Here is a 21,153-nt window from a genome sequence, read left to right on the forward strand (position 1 = left end):
CATATAGTTCTTGCATTTCTGGATGGATGATAGGGTATGTGTGAGTATATGTTTACCCTTTCTACCTTATTGTACAAAGGGTAAAAAATCTTATTAGTTACTCTGCCCACTTTTGCCTCTGCCCCTTCTGGCACATTGCCCAGGAGGAAATGTGGCCCTCAAGAGTGACAGTGGTTCCTGAACTCTGCTGAAAATGATTGCCAGGATATATTTTACTTAAGAGAGTAAAAGTGAAATTGCTGCAACTTGCTCAGGGGAACAATTTGGTATTCCTGTCTTGGATACAGAGCAACAATTCTCATAGCAATAAAAATACAGTGGTACCTCTGGTTACGAACTTAATTCATTCCGGGGGTCCATTCTTAAGTTGAAACTGTTCTTATCCTGACGCGTGCTTTCACTAATGGCGCCTCCCACTGTGCACGTGCCTCCCGCTCACATCCCGGGGCAAAGTTCGCAACCGGGAGCTACTACTGTACTTCCGGGTTAGCAGAGCTCGTAACCTGAAGTGTGCGCAACCAGAAGCGTTCTTATCCAGAGGTACCCCTGTAGTGACAGAAAGTGTAAAATGGTTCATTAGGGGGTTCATAATGAAAATAACTACTGATAGGGGAGGGAGTATATTACAAGATGTCCTGCTTCCAACTCTATACAGTGGTACCTCAGGTTACAGATGCTTCAGGTTACAGATGCTTCAGGTTACAGACTCCGCTAACCCAGAAATAGTACCTCAGGATGAGAGCAGAAATTGTGTGGCGGTGGCGTGGCGGCAGGGGGAGCCCCATTAGCTAAAGTGGTACCTCAGGTTAAGAACAGTTTCAGGTTAAGAACAGACCTCCAGAACGAATTAAGTTCTTAACCCGAGGTACCACTGTACACCTCCAGTGAAATTGGCAGCACTGGTTGAGGAGTAGACTTGCTACATTAAATGGAAAACTACAGTGGGGGTGATGGTTTGATTAATTCAGCCAAAGAGCTTGAAATTCATTGTAAGACAGTAGTTTGATCAGTTTAAATTTATTGATCTAACTCTATTCCTTGTGTGGGAAACAGTGGCGTAGCGTGGGGGGTGCAGGGGGGGCCGGCCGCACCGGGCGCAACATCTGGGGGGTAGGGGTAGGGGTAGGGTTAGGGGGCGCAAATCCACGGGTTAGGGGGTGCAAATTACTTGCCTTGCCCCGGGTGCTGACAACCCACGCTATGCCACTGGTGGGAAAGGTCTGTTAAACTGCTCTGGAAACTAGACCTGTGAGGGGAGCAGGCACCTCCTAACTCGGCACCCTTAACAAACTACAGTTCTCAAGATTTTTTGTGGTATGCTACTGCTTTAAGTGTATCGTGCAAATGGGGCTTTAGTTCCCATAGATGCTCTTCTTAAATGTTGTACAGAACTGGTCCCATGGAGACATATCTTATTGTTTCATTTGGCTGTACAGTATACCATATACAGAAACTACTTCCTAGAAAAACCACTGGATGGCACCAGCACCTCATCATTTAAAAGGCCGTGGATCATGCAGTACCTCCCGCACCTGCAATGATGCACCTTTTGAGCTTACTAATGTTTCATGGTTCTCCCCAGTGGATGATTAAAAGAAAGCTAATTGCTTCATAATTCAACATATTCTCATTACTGTTCCGCAGAGCCTTACAGTAAACCTCTCCCTATGGTGAAGACTCTGCTCAAGTTAAACATGGACATATAATTTAGTAGGATATCAAACAGCGAGTGCTACTGCATTTCTATATCAGAGGTCCAAAATTATATGCAAACGGCCGTCTTTAGCAGATGCGGTGTCGGGGTACAAATATCTGCCCAGCGCCCCCAAATTACCACGGATAGTGGGGGGTGGGGTGGCTGTAACTGCGCACTGCCAGCCATCGGGGGGACGGGACACAACTATCTCCCATGCCACTGCAGGAGAGCAATGCTCACAGAGCCTCGAGAGTGAAGTTGCGCCCCTTCCAAGCCTCCTTGGGAGGAGAGTGGTCCCCGCAGAGGATTGGGAGGGAAGTTGCATGCCTTTCAGCCTTATGGTTGGCGGGGTGCAGCTGGCGGGCGTGCAGAGAAAGGGGAGGCCGCCGGCAAAGCCGCACAGCTCCCCCACTTGCTGGGGTGCCCCTGAGAGGCTGGTGCCCTGGTGCAAGACACCACCAAGCCCTATGGGAAAGACGGCTGTATGAAATTTTGATGTGGACTTCTGGTTTGCCACTGCAAGGGGAGAAGGAAGCTGGCACCGCTATCGCAACGAGCCGGCTGCTGCTTTTTTGGATTATAGAGGCAACAAGCACCCTGAAGGAGGTCCTGGGGACGACCAGGACGTTGACGGGTCCTGTGGCAACCAAAGCGAGCTCCTAACAGGCACGCTCATATCTACTGGTATTTGGTATATTGACTAGAGAACAAAAAGGGAGTCTTCTCCAGAAATGCTTGCTGCCCTGCATGGAAACAAGCTATTTGAAGAAATCAAGGTAACAATAAAAGTCTGCCATCAGAAATAAAGGAAGGGGGTAGGGTGGTCAAGTTGAAAAGCTTAAGTGACTGATGACTTAAAATTCAGCTGGCATGCATGTCTTTGGTATGGGAAAGCAAAATTTTTTATAAGAGTTCTATGAACCACGTTCTTGGGAAGAATTTGTATAGAGTCTGGGAAAATATAAAAATCTCGAAAGAAAAACATTTTTATGGTTATCCCCCATTGGAGCAATTACAATTAAGAGGACAGATAATGGGTGCCTTACAGGGGGCGAACTCAGACTGAAACCTATGGAGAACTTAAGGGGCCAAGTTATGGATTGGTTACAATAACACCAAATATATGTTTAAGGTAGACAAAAGAAGGGGGAGTTTTGGACCAAAGGTCGCAATTTGAAAAAGAACTTACAAAAGAAGGATAAACTTCTGTCTAAAATGTGTAATTTTTTATTAGAATGGCAAACAAAAGATGAGCTAATTATAGCACCAATGACACACTGGGCAATAGATACAGGACACAATATAGATTGCAACCTCTGGGAGAAACGTTGGAAAAGAGGGGGGGCACTAGGGGCGCATCGGAAGATGGCTGACAATAACATCTCTCCGACCCACAGGGGGTAATTAGGAGGCTGTGATGGGAGTAAATAGCCTCCCTACCCCCCCAGGATTGTGGGGGGGGGGGCTGCCCTTGCCTGCTGTGTCCTAAACCACCCCCGAATTTGAGGGGATGGGGGCACTAGGCAGAATGTCCTCCTGTGGATTTCGGTGCTCCTGGACGCCGTCTCTGATCGGCGCCGCTAGCTGCAAGAACTTCAAAAGGAACAATTAGGAAGAAGCGAATGCACATATTTCAAGGAAGGAGGGGGAGTAAAGACTGCTAACTGAAGAGTTCTCTGATAAACAAGACGAGTTGGAAGAACAAGAATCAATCTTGAGAAGACAGCCAAGACTTGGTATGGCAAAGGGACTGGATGGGGAAGGGGAAAAAAACCTTTTCTCTCTTTCCTCTATGTAATTAAACAAGAACCTCCCCCCCACAAGTCAGAAATGCCGCTTTAATGACTTAAGCTGTGAATTTACTGTGTGGAGATAAAGTTTCTAACCAAAGCCTGTTTTAAGAAAAGCGTGGAAAGTTTAAGAGCTCTGGAATGACGCAGTTAAAAATACCGTCACCATATTGGTAAGCTCTGTCGGAGGACTTGAGTTTGGGAGGAGGAAAGAGCTGTTTTTATACTGTGGGTGAGACTCCTCAGTGACACTTAAGAACGACAGACCCTGAGATTAATGATGGAAAGAGCGATGTTATTTATGAAAGTGATGATATATGGAAACCATCATGATATGAGGATTGGTCGAACGGAAAAATCCACACAGGATATAATTGGTGTTTATCTGCTTAAGGAGATTATCAGAAGAGAGCATGAAGGAGAAAGAAAAAATGTACGAACAAGATGAGATGTGGAAACAGCAAGATAAGACTGAATAGAATTATGAACTTTATCTGGACTGATTTGGATATGAAAGCAGTAGCAAGAAGATGATTGGAATCCCCCTTTGAAACTTGAAATATGGGTCCCCTCAACAAAAATTTAAAATTCAGCTTTGTAATTCGGAATTTATGTGATGTGATTTGATTGGTCGGTTAATAAAAATTATATTTTTTTAAAAAAGAAACGTTGGAAAAGTGATTTGAAATTTACCGTGTTATTCTCTGAAAGAGAACTATTTGAAAATGATTCATAGATGTTATTTAACTCTGAGTAGGTTGGCTAAGATTCATAAAGCAGAACAAGATGTGTTGGAAATGTAAAGAAATGGGAGGAACCTTTTTTTTATATGTGGTGGACATGTCAAAGGGTAAAATAATATTGGGAAATTATTTATGATGAGTTGGAAAAAAAAGATTAAATTTGCCTTCCCCAAAAAGCCAGAGTCCTTTTTGTTGGGAATAACCCAGACAGAAATCCCCAGGTGCCAGAAAAGTTTATTTATGTATGCAGCAACAGCAGCCCATTGTTACCCAACCCAAAAATGGAAATTACCAGATTTGCCCTTTTCAAGCAGAAGTACCTGTTTTCAGATCACCGCCCTATGACATTTTGTAAAGTGTGGTCACACAAATAGAATTTACCTAGATGATGTAATTGATCATATAGTTATATACAGAATAATGTAGTGTTATAAGTAACCTGGTCCAGAATTTGTTGTTTTAGAAAAGTTTGTGTATTTAACAACAGTGGCCTGTGTTCTGTTAGCCCAAAAATGGAGAGTGAGTGAGGTTCTTGTAAAGAATCAGGGTTTGTCTTCCTGTTCTTGAACTTCTTGGGAGACATCTGGGTTGACTTATCTTAGAAACTGGACGCTGAAATTGATGGACCCTTGGCCTGTTCCAACAGGTCTTATCCATTCTTGGCCAGGGTGAAGAAGAGGGGGACAACGCAACTGGAGCAGGCCCCGATGTTGTCTCTGCCTGCCTTCCTCGCTTTCCTTCTTCACAGGGCAGATGGGCTGGCGAAGGTGCACAGATTTCTCTAGATGTGGGTTAGCTTAGCATATGGCCTCCAGCTGTTGCTAGACTCCAACCCATCAGCATGGGCACCGGTCAGGTTCTTCCCACTGCTCTGATGCATTAGGTCACCCGAAAACTATGAACTTCTCCCTCTGACTTTCTGATAATACCTCTTTCAGCTGGGCCAGAAACGTAGTTCCAAGAAGTAGGAGACAGGTGTCCTTGCTCCCTCATAGGATATATGAAGCACAAACAGAAATTCTATTGCAGAAGCCTGTCATGTTGAATACTTGGCAGTACCAAGTTCAGGATAGTGTGACGTAAAGCAATGTTTCAGCCTGCCCTTTTACAACACTCTATATTAACTTTTAACTACTGTACTTAAGAGTAAGGTGATGTACATCCTGTGCAATTTATCCAGTTTTAGTCAGAGAATTGATCAGATTCACCTCCTTGACCTCTAAAGCCTTGAAGATTCAGTAAATAAATACCACAGGCAAATGCTTGAGTAAACAATGTTAATGCTCCCTCCTCCCAAACTATGATTTCTCTCAGCTCTGTAAAAATTGGTTATTGCCAAATTTAAGCTTCGAGGCCAAATGGGAGTTGACAGTTTCCCCTTGGGAGAGATGAGTCAATACTGAGAAAAGCATGCAAGTCTGGAAAAAAGATAGTAAGAACTTACTGGAAGTGAAAACTAGGCTTGCCCTTGTCTTAGTAATTTAATTGCAGTAGAAAATGCCTCTGGTAGATGACTTAAGAAACAGCATCATCTCTCTGAATATCCCATTTCACTCATGATCGTTTTATTTCAGTTCACCTTTATGCTACAAATACCTCCTTACTGCCCAGTAGCTGAAGAAAAAGATGAAGTGTCCAGAATAGAAGAAATGTGCACATGGATTTTGTCAAAAAAACTATTGTTTTAAGCCTGACTGAGACCTCATTGAGGTAGATGTACCTTATCAACAAGGCAGAGATAAGGCCTCTCATAAAAGCAATCTTTTTATAGCACCCATGACCTGTACAGTGGTACCTCAGGTTAAGTACTTAATTTGTTCCGGAGGCCCGTTCTTAACCTGAAGCATCACTTTAGCTAATGGGGCCTCCTGCTGCCGCGCCGCCGGACCACGATTTTTGTTCTCATCCTGAAGCAAAGTACTTAACCCAAGGTAATATTTCTGGGTTAGTGGAGTCTGTAACCTGAAGCGTATGTAACCCGAGATACCACTGTTTTAGTAAGAGGAAGTGGCTACAAATTTCCTTAAACAGTTCTGAACTGTTATTGTATAAAGCAAACAGAACTAGAACATGAATGTTTCAGGAAGCTTTTGGAGGTGTGGAAATGATAAATATTGACTCTTACTTTATAATCTACAATGTAATCAGATTATTCTCATGCATCAGTCATCACCCCACACTTTCTGGTGCATTTTCCTGTCACTTTCCTTACTGGAAGACCCCTGCTTTTTTTTAAAAAAAGTTTGCTGTTATATAATTGAATCGCTCCAACAAAATATTGACAACCTGGAGGAAAACTTAGAATTTGTGGGTCAGGTATGGAAACTCAGAATTCCTAAGGTCATACCAACAATGTCTGAAGCCACAGATTTCTGCTTTGCTGATCACCCTTGCCCTTTAGGGAAAATACATGGGATCAACTAAAATTTAAGACATTCTTCAAGATACTCACACTGTCCTTGAGGGCTATTTATCAATTGTCTTTCTGCTTCATGGTGCATAGATAGTTCCACTGCTTACTTAAAACTGGGAAGTAGCAGCTTAAAATACCTGTTCAGCCATGAAGATCACTTGATGTCCTTGAGCCAATCACTGTAACTCAACCCAACATACATCAGGATGGGATGTTGAGAGTGACACAGCACCATTTCTATGTATGCTGCCCTGAACTCCTTTAAGGGAGGGCAGGATAAAATAAACAGTATCAATGATAACAAACAGTAATTCACTTGTGGGCCTGTGATAAGTAGGAATTGCTTCCAAGGGACATAGGAAAAAAGAAAAAAAGGAGTATTGTGACACTTTAAAAATAAAGTATTATCATAGCTTAAGGTTTAGTTGGACTACAGCCCACTTCATCAGATACATGGCTATCCTGAGTTGGAGGTGGGAAACTAAGCAGTGACATCAGTAGAAAAAGAATGCAGATAATTCCAGTATGGGTATCAGTAATAATGGCTATATTCTACCTCCAGGATCAACAAGGAGCATCAGTATAAGTCACTGAGGAACAACAGCTGGAAAGGTTGCTTGCCCTCATGTCCTGTTTGAAGGATTTACGTGGGCATCTATCTGGTTGGCTACTTGCAAGCAGAACACTAGACTAGGTAGGCTTTTGTTCTGATTCAGCAAGGCTGTCCTTATGTTATACCCAAACGTTCTGGTTTTATCATATCTAGAATCCTCGCCTGGAGGGGCTGTGACCCTCCCTCCCAGATGTACAGTTAGGAATTTGTGCCATTATAGCCTCTTACTGCAGCAACAGAGTGATCATTCTTAATACTACAAAACAAATTCCTTCCAGTAGCACCTTAAAGACCAACTAAGTCAGTTCTAGGTATGAGCTTTCGTGTGCATGCACACTTCTTCAGATACACATGCACACGAAAGCTCATACCAAGAACTGACTTAGTTAGTCTTTAAGGTGCTACTGGAAGGAATTTGTTTTGTTTTGACTATGGCAGACCAACACGGCTACCTATCTGTAACCATTCTTAATACTGTGTAACATTTTAACAGTTGGGGCACATACAACATTTATTCAAAATAAATACAATTATGAATTTTAAGTACAAGTTCATTCATTGATTGATTTATGTCTTGGGTAAACTTGCAACTTAACTTTGGAGTTAAAGTGGAGATATTCAGCAAAAGCTTTTTACCAGATTTCCCTGCAACTCAAAACACCAGGGTAACACCAACTCAGGTCCCTTCTGCCTGAATCTCTTTAAGGAAACAAGTGGACATTTGCTTCAGATAAGCAATATTTTTAATCCCCATTTTATGGATTGAATCCTTAAAACTTTGGGGGCAAACCCACTTTAAGCCTAGACTCAGCAGTAACCACAAACGATAGCTGAATTTTGCTATTCCATCAGGAAATCAGAAGTCTAACTCTGGAAGAACAATATCCATATGCTCTATAAAACCCTCCTTGAAGGCAGGAAACAAAAAATTCGGAGACAAATAGCATCAACAGTTTGTGGTGGGGGGGGGAGGAGAGGAGAAATGTCTAGGACAAAAATCAAAGTAAGATACAGATCTAAATATTGCAAGTTCCCTCCAAAAATATTCATCTCTCAAACACAGTACACTGTTAACTCAAGGAGAAAAAGGTGACAACTGAATGCCAGATATGTGAGACAACATTTGCTTTTGTGAAGCTACAGAATGCTTGAAATTAGTTTGAACACTTTAGGCATGTAAGAGATTGAGGAACTGGGTGTTCAAGTAAGAAACATGAATATCTGCAGGCTTAGGGACAGGCTATCAATTTTGCATGATTACATAAAAACAACAGAATCTGTTCACCTTCAGAAGCAGGACATTCCTTGAGACAAAAAAACCATGTAAACAGTTCCCCAAAAAAGTAGCCTAAAAGGGGGGGCAAATATCCCAAATCAGTGAGAAGAATGGAGAAATTCAGCATTAACTGAGCATTAAGTACTGCCACCGAAGATGAGGATCAAGAGCTAACAGATCTAGCAGACATATCTGGCAAAGACATGACCTTGCTCCCTGATGTTAGAAGATCAATTACATAAATTCTTTTCTTGTGTATGCCATCCAATCACTCAAGACATCAATGCAACTTGACAGTTGCAAATAATAATTCTCTTCTTATATGAAGGTTTCCATGTCACAGATGCTAACATAGCAGCATTTTACTAAGGAGACACTTCTCAAGCCATATATTCTTCAGATGTAGTATTCCCCACTGTCAAAGTTACAGGAGCCAAGGCTTCCTTGGCTTACCAGGATTAAAATACAGTACTCCAAGACAGCAGAGAGAGAAGGCATTCTGGAACAGAAACTACTCAGTCCTTTTCTCCCCTAAAGTCTGGTAGCACAGCAAAGCCATGTTCAATCGGTGGGGGGTGGGAGAGTCAGATGAACAAAAGCCAGGGAGAGTGCAGCTGCTGTGCCACTGTGGAGTTGTCCTGGCTCACTGAGATCCATGCTGTTCTGTCTGCTGTAGAAGATAATTCCTGGCCTCTGATTATCTATGTCTAAGCTAGAGAGATCCATAGTTACTTAAGGAAGTTGTCTAGTTTAGTCTGACTGATGCCAGAAGCGGCTGCTGTTGGTTGCTTAGAAACACTTCTTTTCTTGCACCTCAAAGGCAGGGGGCGAATCTCGGTTGATATACTCTGAAATGAGACACGTCAAGGAAAATAGTGGCCAAATATTTAAAAGAAAGGTTTTACATTCCCATACATATCTGACATGTATAAATCATTATATCTGGGGGCTAAATTATTTTCTCTCCCCCTGAGTCCCTCCTTCAGGGTCATTTTCCCCCCAAACTCCCAAATGAGAGAAGAAAGGTCAGGTTTTAGCTGATCATGGAGTCGAACGTTTTTATTCCCATCACCCAGTCAAAGGCTGACCAAGAGATGGTAGCAGACAGATCCCTCTCCTAGTAGTGTTTTACTGCTACATAAGCTTCAAAACAATAACCATCAACAGCTCATTACAAAGAAACAGGCTTTTGATGACAAATATTGGATTACTGACCTCTTAACTCTGCACAAGGGGAGGGAAAGGAACATTAAGCTGAATGTGAACACAGATATGCTAGAAACACCAATGGATCTAGAAACACTCATGGTATTCTCTGAAAAATGTAGCATTTGCTGCAAAATGTGTCTTGAAATACTTTACCACCGCAAAAACTGGAAACAAGAACCAACTTATATAGGTTTTCCAGTTTTCAGGGAACGAAAGTGTATATATTTACATAATTTAAACAGTGCATTTCTGTGATCTCTACAGCAGAAGTAAACTCAGCCATAGATTCACAAGTGGGATTTGAACAAGATCCTGATCCAGGTTTCCTGGGGCCACTTCTTTCCCCAGTACCGTCGTACCTTGGAAGTTGAATGGAATCTGTTCAGGAAGTCCGTTTGACCGCCAAAGCATTTGACTTCCAAAGCACAGTTTCTGATTGGCTGCAGGAAGCTCCTGCAGCCAATCGGAAGCCACAGAAGCCCTGTCGGATGTTTGGCTTCCAAAAGAACGTTTGAAAACCAGAACAGTCACTTCCGGGTTTCAATCGTCCAGGAGCCAAAACGTATGAGAACTAGGCTATTTGAAAAACAAAGTTACGACTGTAAATGTAGAACACTGTAGCCAAGAACACATACAATGTATATTCGGATTGATTTTAGAGGGATATATTTCCCAAATATATTCCATTATTTCACTTCTCCTCACTTTGAATTTAAGCCAGAATGTCATTGTTCCAACTGGAACATTGCTTGATGGCTTAGTAAATGCCACTGTTTCTTCTTAGTCTTTTGTGTCATTGATCACCATAGATTCAGTGCCGCTGGATATCAGCATAGCTTCTGCAGGACAGATCTTAGGAAAGGATACAGGCTGAATGAATTTGGTTCTGCCTCCTAAGCCATCATACCCGGTTCTCACCTACAAGGAAGAGAATCCAGTAGTTATAAACACAAAAGCATGATTCCCATGGAGGAAGTTGTTATGAAATAGAAAAAGGATTGTAGTGGGTAAAAGGGCACATAACACACTAGAGGATTTGGTGATCAGAATATGCTAAGTATGTGCTGCATGATCAGGTGTCTAAGCAGGTCCACTAGCAATAAAAAGCACAGAGCATATTGAATTTGTAAGATTTGTAGACGAGGACATGAGAAGGCATGTCCAGGAACAGGGTTTTACTGGCTACTGGTTGGCAGATTAAGCAGGAACACTCCACACTGCAAAACTCTGATGCGCATCCCACTTGTACTCACTATTCCTGTGTTCCTCTGTGGTACAAGCATGTTGCTTGCAGGTGGCCTCTTGGACATAACAGAGTTTCTAATGAAAGCAGGCAGAAGATCTTCCAGATGCTCATCATCTGTGTCAGCTGAGCAGCTCTGAACCGTATTTGAAGAAGTAGGAGAGTTAAACTAAAATACTCATATTTGCAACCAAACACAAACAGCACTACTAGAATTCACGTAATCCATTACAGTATTGTGCGAAAGGAAATGGTCGTTTCTGCAAAAGCAGATTTTAAACATTCTTAGAGAGGAATGGAAGTTCTTAAGTCACTGGGCTCTGGTGCCGGCTGATAGATCAACAGATGACAACAGTACGGACACCCTGCCCCAGATAATTCAGAATACATAGCAGTGGGAAGCTGACTCTCGCACACCTCTCAGGGTTAACTGTAATATTTACTATTTTCTATAACACAGAAAAATGTATTACTTTAAAATCCATGCAGAGTTTTGTTTATGTTTTTGTTTGTCATTTATATTGTAAAAACTAATAATTTTTTTGCAAAAAATTCCATGCAGAATTTGGCTGTCTGGAGAAAAGATGGCTTTCAAAATAGCTCTAAAGATAGTGGATTGAAGAGGTTATAGTTGCTACTCAGGTTATCCGTTACAATACCTCCACTGTTTCTTTCAGAACTCTTGATAAACTTGTCACAGGTGCACTGGAAAAAACAAACAAACCCACACACAATTTAGATTACATGCCACAAAGTTGTAAATTGCTCAATATATCCCTTTACAGTTGGAGGCGCCAGTTTGAATTCATACATGAATTTTCACAATGTGGCCCAGATCATAAGCCAACACCTAAAACAGGCTTTGCCAACCTGGTACCCTATGGACTATGACTCCAGCAGCTGTTAGCAGTGGACATACTACAAAAGTATAGGCTTCTTATGTCTCAATTAAAATAATAATAAAATGCAACTATAATGTTCTCTTCTCCTCCCTTCTCTTTGTTCTGACCACTAAGATAAAAGCCTCTGGTCTGATCAACAGGCAAACATGGTAGATCTTTCATTACTTTTGCCTCGCTGCCATTGTTATCATTTCGCTGAAGCCCTAACCCAGGGATGGGGAACCTTTTCCAGCCAGACGGCAGTATTCTTTCTAAGGGCCACCATGCCAGTAGTGGGTGGAGCCAGAGGCAAAAGTAGGGAAAGTAAGAAATATAATTATTGCCTTTGTACACTACACTAGTTTGTATATATTCTTCTCTTATCTTCCATCCAGACAAAAGCAAGAGGCATTATCAGAGTTCAAGGGCACATTCCAGCCAGGCAGAATCGCACAAGGAGGATGTGAAGCAGGTCTGGTGAGGGTGTGTGGCTGAGGAGAGTCCCGAGGGCCAGACAGAGAGGCTTGGAGAGCCACATTTGGCCCCTGCACCTGAGGTTCCCACCCCTACCCTACCCCAAAGTCTTTAAACAAGTAGGAAAGTCACTCTTCATTATCTCTAGGATTCAACGGGAGCAGAGATAAAGCACTTGTTAGAAGTAACACAAATGAGGGGTGCTTATTTAAGAAATCTACAAACTAAAGTTTCCTTATTACGCAAATTATGTAGCTTGGGTTTGTGCTCTCCCTTCCTCTTCCTGAAGCGGTTGTCTGTCTGTCTTGGATTGCAAGCATGCAGGTTAGGAATTACCCTGTTAGAGTAGCACCTAGTTATTGAGACTTTTTAATGAGATATTTGAGAAAGATAATGGACAATAAGATAGGCAACTTTGGGGGCAAAGTCTCACTTTACTCTCACAACAGGTAAGATATGTTGTGACAGTCTTCTGCAGTGAGCAAAAGCTTTAAAATGAGATATTTCCATCAAAAGCAATGAGAACAAAATGTGATCTTTGTTGTATAATTTGTTATTTCTTTAGCTTGTAAACCGCCTTCTGTATATAGAATGTATATAGACAGGCAGTATACAAATTAAAAGTATTAAGATGGCTGGAAAATTGCTTACAGCGCATGCAGAAGTGAGAATACCAGGCAGATCAAGAGCACAACATACACCCAGTCAAAAGAGAAGCAACTGCGACTCACAACTTTTTATCCAGTTTAAGTTTTTTTGCAGGAGCAGAGATGCTCTTGTGAGGTGGATGCTTTGGTGTCTGTACATCAAAGGTATCGTTCTTTGGTGTCTGTACATCAAAAGTATCATTCAGGTCAATCTCATCACTGTGAGCTGGTCGATGGAGCTTTGGGGTTAACAATTCTAGAGGAGCAGGGCTGTAAGGCAAAATTGTACAAATATCACAACACAACATTACACTGTCAGACAGGTAACTGTCTCAGTTTCCAGCCCACACCACATGCTGTACCATCTAAATACTAGCTTCCTATTGGTACTCATTCCTGATGGCGGAAGGCTATGACAGTATATAATACGGATACAGTAGAACTAAATTCAGAGAGAGAACTTCATTCTGCTTTCTAGCAACATGTGCAAAGTGTTCAAAATTACCAAAATGACTGCCAGGTTGCCTGGGGTCTTCACATCCCATTCATGTTAGTGTACAGTGGTGCCTCGCAAGACGAAAAGAATCTGTTCCGCAAGTCTCTTCGTCTAGTGGTTTTTTCGTCTTGCAAAGCAAGCCCATAGGAAATTCGTTTTGCGAAGCACCTCCAAAACGGAAAACCCTTTCGTCTAGCGGGTTTTCCATCTTGCGAGGCATTCGTCTTGCGGGGCACCGCTGTACTGTAAAACTGGCCTGTTACAGAAAGCCCTACATTTATATAGGAAAGTTAGGTTACTGTCTGATATAATCTTCTTTCTTTGGCGATCACTCGTAGCCGAGTAAGATTGTCTTCCATAAACACGGTTTTAACAGTGAGTCCGTAAGTGACTGTGGAGGCCAATTCTGGATCTACACGTCCTTCCACAGCGGGGACATTGGTTTCCGAGCGGGAGTTGATCACAGTGTGGATTTGCCAAGCATGCCTTCCTCTTAGCACATTTCTCCCTTGCGTCCTGGGTTCGAGTGTCTTCAAATCCCATGACACCTTTGGTAAAGGCTGTTCTCCCAACTAGAGTGCTTGCAGGCTAGTGTTTCCCAGTTGTCAGTGTTTATACTACATTTTTAAAGATTTGCCTTGAGACAGTCTTTAAACCTCTATTGTTGACCATCAGCATTATGCTTTCCATTTTTAAGTTTGGAATAGAGTAGTTGCTTTGGAAGACGATCATCAGGCATCCGCACATGACCAGTCCAACAAAGTTGATGTTGAAGAATCATTGCTTCAACATTGGTGATCTTTGCTTTTTCCAGTACACTGGCATTAGTTCACCTGTCTTCCCAAGTTATGTGTAAAAAATTTTGGAGACACTGTTGATGGAATCTTTCGAGGAGTTGGAGATGACATTTATAAGTGGTCCATGTTTCACAAGCATATAGTAAGGTTGGTAGTACTATAGCTTTGTAAACAAGCATTTTTGTTTCCCTGCAAATGTCCTGGTCCTCAAACACTCTGCACTCTTCAATCGGGAGAAAGCTGCACTCGCAGAGCTCAGGCGATGCTGGACTTCGGCATCAGTGTTGGCCCTTGTGAAAAGTTTGAAATAATAGTGGCAGAAGAAACACTTGCACTAGTGTTATACTGAGCTGGTATGGATGGTGCTGTAGCAAATGACAAAATACTGAACTCTAATGAAAAGGGTCAGGTAGCAGGTGGTGGGAAAGACCCTGGAGAACCACTCCCAGTCACAGTAGGCAGTACTGGGCTAGTTGGACAAATAGCCTGACTATATGTAAGGCATCTTATGATCTACTTTTGGACAGCTCAGGAAGGTATGCAATGCTTATATTGGACAAAATCATTGGTACAGTAACTCTGCTACATCAATATCCACTGAATTTTTCTAAACCAACCTTTCAGAGACGAGCCGGCCAAGTGCTTCATTGCTTAATGATGACACTTTAATGGTATCTTGCATCACTCTTATCTTCTTTTTCAAACTCTGTGGAAAGAAAGAGCAGCAATACATACATGTCAGAAATCCTACCAAAAGCCAAGATTTCTACATCCTCTCTTGCAAAGATACAGGCATCTTGAAGTTGAGGATGCCTCCCAGCCATTTTTAATCAGGGTAGAATTTAGAACAGTATTTGGACTATACACTATGAAGGCTGTAGGGCCACAATAATTATCAGCAGGTTAAAAGAAGGTTCTCACCATTATCTCATTATCTGCATTTCTCAGATCAGCCTGGGTGCTCTTCACCTCTTCTGTTGTTTTCTCCAACTCTAGAACTGTCTTCTGTAACTATAGATTTAAAACTATGTTGGAAGTCTAGTACATGATGGGATACAACAGTACATCAAGCTTCTAAGTGCTCAAAAAAACGACAGTGGTTTATGTTTTACAAATGCACATTCTTAGACTTCAGGATAAAATAATTTAGTGTATTGTAAATAAAGATGTCCTAAATGGAAACAGATTCTTATTCTTTCAAGGCTCCTGCAGAGGGAGCTCCAATGTGGCTCATCTCTTCAGGTGTCAATGAGAAGCTGCTGAGGGCAGCGGTACAGTGGTACCTCGGGTTACATACGCTTCAGGTTACAGACTCTGCTAACCCAGGAATAGTGCCTCGGGTTAAGAACTTTGCTTCAGGATGAGAACAGAAATCATGCTCCGGTGGCACGGCAGCAGCAGGAGGCCCCATTAGCTAAAGTGGTGCTTCAGGTTAAGAACAGTTTCAGGTTAAAACGGACCTCCGGAACGAATTAAATACTTAACCCGAGGTACCACTGTACTAGTTTGCTCAAAGTAATTCAGTGTGCTTGTAAGTAGGCATTTATAATAAAGGTACAATAAACTCTTGCCATTCCCAGTATATTCTCAAGAGAGAAACCCTCTCCCACCCTTCCTCCCTACACCTGTGTTTACAGTACAAATTAAGACCCTTCCTGATATTAATCCAGAGGGATTTTCAAGAGACAGTTGTGCATTTTGACTTTAAAACTATAAACTGTCCTCGTGCAGTTATATATGTATAACACAATGCTTTATTAGAAGTTTTTTTCAATTCTTGTTATGCAGAAGCAGAAAGAATACTGAGGCAGACTAATAAATGTTATGCAGACATATTGAGGAATCTTATGGAACCTACAGCTGAACTTCTCAGCTTAAGATAGCTGCCAACATGGTCAATGTAAGTGCCTGGACAAGAATTGTGTTAAACAAATACATACCTAATTAAAACGTATTTTGCTTTATTTCGGTAGCGGTACTGATAAAGAGCTGCACATAAATACCTCTGCAACGTGTCTGCAGGAGCACCAACACATCCTTTACCTTGTGATTAGCAGAAAACAACTCCTTTCTCAGCTTCTCTTTTGTATCGTTTGATGCTTTCTGAGACTCCTTCAGATTTTCATATTCCCTGGAGAGGGCCCAAATTAGTCCATCTGTTGAACATGCTTTCAAGCAAACAGCTCTTAGATAAAGCCAGTAACCAAATTTAGACTGAAGATTTTCGTTTCACAGCTTAAGTGCCTGCAGAAGTTTCTGTTATATATACAAGAACTTCCAGGGAGAAGACAGCACCGAACAAGCCAACACTGACTTGAACAGTGTTAAAACACTGATACACTACAGCGTAGGCGAGAAAACATGCTTTCAGGGGAGCAGCACTACTTGGTTTGGGCCAGGACAAGCAGCAGAATGGCAGAAGAGAATATTCCATGTCAAAATGCATAGGATGTTTAAACAATCTTGAGTCGTGTGCAGTATTTTACATTCTCATGAATGAAATGAGATGCAACAATTCAATTTTTATTTTTAAGTTCAAGGTTCTAAAAGCAATTTAATGCTATTATAAAACAGTGCTGAAGTTACTGATTACAGTGCAGGTACACTTCACGCTGGTAGCTCATTATTAAAAGTTGTGATTACCCATTTGCTATCTGACATTGCCTGCACAAGCTGTGAATTATAAACGGTATAAATAAAAAGGCCTCTAGTGCACACAGTAGGGACTGGCGACTACAGCATACTTAATGTCACAGCAGTGTAAAGCACTCTGCTCAGCACCAGGGAGATATTCAGGGGCCATGCTGCCTTACTCAGAATCATGACAATAATTCATCCCCTCTGTTCTCATCAAACAATCACCTCCTGAGCACTCTGGCAAAGCTCTGAAGGTGGTTTCCATAGCAATGGATGTGTCACTAATGCAACAATAGCATACTTGCAGTGTTGAAATCTTCCATCTATGCCACCTCAATTATATTTACCAAGGCTTAGCATTGCAACTAGCGTTCTGCCAGAGCACCTATTGTGATTAACTTTTCCACTGATTCCTTTAGGGGGTACCACACAAACCAAGTCAATAAGCTACTGCATTTAATACACCTACTTTTTCAGTGAGATACAATAGACTGCAAGCTGTTCCACTGCAGCCTGACCTGTTCCCATTTCACGGATCATCCTTTCTACCTCAGGACGTTGACTTTGCAGCAGTGTCTCAATCCTGGTACGAAGGAAGGTAGATTACAGGTGGGTTGTTGCTTTTTGTTCAGTGGCAGCTTGTCCATGTTATAAAAACACAGAAACAGTTAATCCTGGAAGAGACACATCCTGTATTTCACACTAGCAATGATTTCCCCCCAACATAGCTGGATTCATATGCACACTAGTGTGCTTCAGTTGAATGGGAATTATACTGATGCATTCCCCCCCCCAATGATCTTACTGTATTTTATGTAAACCACTTGGTGATTTCACATATTAGATGGTATGTAAATATTATAAATAACAAAATCAGAAGTTACCAGTATTAAATTTCCTCTAGCAAACAAACTCAGAAACATGGCCATTTGTAAGAAAGTTGAGCATCAATTATTATCAGACAAGCACATGATAAAGGGGCAAGGCTCATGTTGGAAACACTTACCGTATTTACTCGAATGTAATGGGCCATTGAATCTAATTTTTGTGATGTAATTTGGCAAAGAAAGGTGCACAATACATTCCTTCTTCCATCTGATCCCTCTTCCCTTCTCTCTGATTAGCTGGTGCGCAAGGCAGAGCAGAACCTTTGACCCTCAAGGGTGTCCGGAATGGAAAGGAGAGCGGATACAGGTGGAAGGAAGGAAGGAAGGAGGGAAGGAAGGAAGGAAGGAAGGAAGGAAAAAGAGGAAGGAAGGGAACAAAGAAGGAGAGCAGCCATGATCTGGGCTGGAGAGTGAGAAAGAGTAAGAGGGAGAGATGAAGGAGCTGAGGAGGAGGAACAGAGCAGAGTAGTGCAACGAGTAAGGACTGCCACTGGGTTCAGGGAGCAGAAGACCAGGAAACAGGGTGGCCAAGGCTCTACACACACGCAGGCTGCCAGCTCCTCCTTACTGCTGCTGCTTACTTCACTCTCCCCCCCCCCCATCACCACCACCTTAAGCCAAAAAGGAAGGGAGATCACTGTAAATCTTTTGCCCTCCCCAGAAAGATTAAATTCAAGAGGAAGGCTGGGTCACGGGAGACCTAAGATACTGCATGCAAGTGTGCCCTGAAATCCTAAGTATCGTATTTTCTCGAATGTAATGCACCCTCGAATCTAATGCACACCCTAATTTTTGCAACATATTTGGCAAAACAGGTGTGCATTACAGGAGTAAATACAATAAGTGTTTCTACTGCAAAGTTACAGACTCAGGGTTGGAAGAGGCCTCAAAGGTCATCTGGTCCAATGATGTCTTCTAGAAATGTGAGGTTGCTGAGCAGTCTGCTAACAGAACCAGAAGATGTATGTATAGAGCCAAAGCTTGTTTTCTCACCCCTCCAATGTTTTCAGTCTGTTTCTCAGCCTTCGGGCCTCCTCTTTTGCACTCTTCGCATCATCTTGCTGTTGCTCCAGATACTTCATTTGTTTCTGAGAAAAAAAGCACTATTTTTGTTTAAGAGGAATCCCCATGGAAGCAAAATTTGGACTTAACATAAAGCCATTTCCAAAGCTCTTGCTACTTCAATAGCCCACAGTCTACATTTCAGGTGTCTGGCATATCCATGGATCATAACTTATCTAATAATAATATTTACAGATTCAGGTCATTGCTTACAAATGAGAGAAGTACTTAATTCCAGGAAGAAAACATTCCTCCTTAAATACTTCTTGTTTCCACTCTTGCAATGATTTTTTTTTTTTAAGTGCCACATGAATGCTTCATGGCAACTTGTTCATGATCTGTAGATAAATTAGACCACATGCATGATACAGTTAAGTGCAACATGGTAGAAACAAACTTGTGCAATATCATGATTTCTCCTTTGTGAGCAGGAAAATATCTCACAAATTCCTTCCTTTCATTTTACTCTGCTCTCATGAGACCACCACTGAAAGTCTACCCCACTTTAACCATTATATTGTAATAGCTTCTATACTTGTATTCAAATGCACAGCTTCCTTGAATATAGAGTGACCTGCACAGGATCAATGCATTGTGTGTTTAGGGAGCTTCCTCAGCAGATTTAAAGAAAATAAACCTCCTTCAATACACTTGTGATTTCTAGGCTTTGATTGGGTTGGTCAGCTTGGCACAAACTTCAAAGGATCCTGCCTACTTTCCCTCTGAACTGAAAACTAAGGAAGAAGCAATGCTGTTTGATCATACTTCAGAGAAAAGACTGGTCAAAGACTAGAATATCTACAAGATGATATTAAGCTTTACTCCATACAGAAGGTGAAATATTCTAGATGTATTTGCCAACATACTACTTCACTACCTCATGTACTTACAGAAATGAATGCCTAAAACGCTGGCTGGCTGATGAGAGCTCACTCAGTCTTCGTTAATACCAAGTTTTTACAACTCTTCCCAAAGCTTCCATTTTAGCTTTTTAACTCCTCAGCAGCATCTAGCTGGTACTACTAATGCATTTAATGGCCAGAACAGGAAGGGCGCAGTGGATTTAGCTCCTGCTGTTGCTAGAGAGGCTTTCTCCAGCACAGCCAAGAAAGAAAAGAAAAGCTCACCTGTTTGGCACTTGCCCCACATTGATAGCATGCTTGGAGACAGCTTCAGTTGCAATTCTGTTTTTCAGAAATTCTAAGCTCTAGTCAGAAAATGCATACAAAGTTTGAAAGCTGTCTCTAAATCTGGGGTGGGGTGTGGTTGCCTCAGATTACATAATAGGCTTAGCACCAGTGTCTTAGAGCAGCTGCAGGGTCTGCATGATTAGAAAAAGCACCGAATAAAGTACACTTCACTGAAACATCAACTGTCCTGGGAGGAGTCAGAATATGGAAGAGCAATGAAAAGATAGCATGAATGATTTGTGTATCTCAGCTTCCCTCTGATCATGTCACGTTAAAAGTGCAGCCTAAAATGCGACATCTGTTGAGTACCAAGAGAAACAAACCCTTTCCGCTTGCCAACTCATAAAACTGCATTCATATCAACAGAGATCTAAAAGGCAGAAACAAGTCATTATAACCCATCTAACTCACATCATTTCCAGAAAGGCATCTTGACATGCAAGTTCTCACTTAAAATGTCTTCCACTATCACACAGCCAAACTGTTTTCAGCTTAGCCTCTTTTCTCAAGGCATAATATTTGACCCATGGACCTATCACTCATGAGGACATCATATCAGGAATTATGGTAAAAATCAATTTACTTGGGCATTCTTTTTAGATGGGATGGAAGAGGATGTGGCTAGTAGTCTAAAACCAAATCAACAAACATTTGTCTTCAGCAGATGCCAAGGTCGTATTCCTTTAAAAAAATATAATGAAAATTTTCGGCATAAAATACCATTAAAATCAGCCTAGTCTACAGAACAAGAATAAAAAACCAAGATATAGAAAAGAAAGAGAAAAGAGAGGGAATAACTATAAGGTTCTTTATCACATCTATATCCTATCATTTATCCACACATACAGAGGTGGACCCTCCCAGATCCCACTTGTTCGTATTCCTAAGCAATGCAGGAGATATTCATTCTCAAAACAGACCAGACTCACTACAGCTACCTTTACATGCTAGTGCAGAACACTGGTGACGTACGTACTTTCTTCCCATTTCAACCCCTCGATAAGCACGAATGTCACTTTTTTATAGGGACAGTTTAGCACAGGGTAGGGAAATGCATTTGGCCGGAAGGCTAGTTTCTAATCCCCTACTGCCTCTAGGC

At 41.8% G+C, this 21,153-nt stretch overlaps 1 protein-coding gene across 1 annotated transcript in view; it reads right to left on the reverse strand.

Moving 5' to 3' along the window:
* Positions 1–8,584: 8,584 nt before the first annotated feature.
* Positions 8,585–21,153, reverse strand: part of TRAIP (TRAF interacting protein) — a 37,735-nt gene continuing 25,166 nt past the window's right edge. The window contains exons 7-16 of the mRNA XM_081851272.1: positions 18,796–18,890; positions 17,385–17,498; positions 16,322–16,409; positions 15,200–15,289; positions 14,896–14,984; positions 13,070–13,255; positions 11,643–11,688; positions 10,994–11,119; positions 10,608–10,658; positions 8,585–9,379 (exon numbers count right to left, since the gene is read on the reverse strand). Coding sequence (XP_081707398.1) covers positions 9,260–9,379; positions 10,608–10,658; positions 10,994–11,119; positions 11,643–11,688; positions 13,070–13,255; positions 14,896–14,984; positions 15,200–15,289; positions 16,322–16,409; positions 17,385–17,498; positions 18,796–18,890 — 1,005 coding nt within the window. The 3' untranslated portion in view covers positions 8,585–9,259. The remainder of the gene's footprint in view (positions 9,380–10,607; positions 10,659–10,993; positions 11,120–11,642; positions 11,689–13,069; positions 13,256–14,895; positions 14,985–15,199; positions 15,290–16,321; positions 16,410–17,384; positions 17,499–18,795; positions 18,891–21,153) is intronic.

This window comes from Podarcis erhardii (genome assembly GCF_964252035.2).
Source record: "Podarcis erhardii genome assembly, chromosome: 2".
NCBI lineage: Eukaryota > Metazoa > Chordata > Lepidosauria > Squamata > Lacertidae > Podarcis > Podarcis erhardii.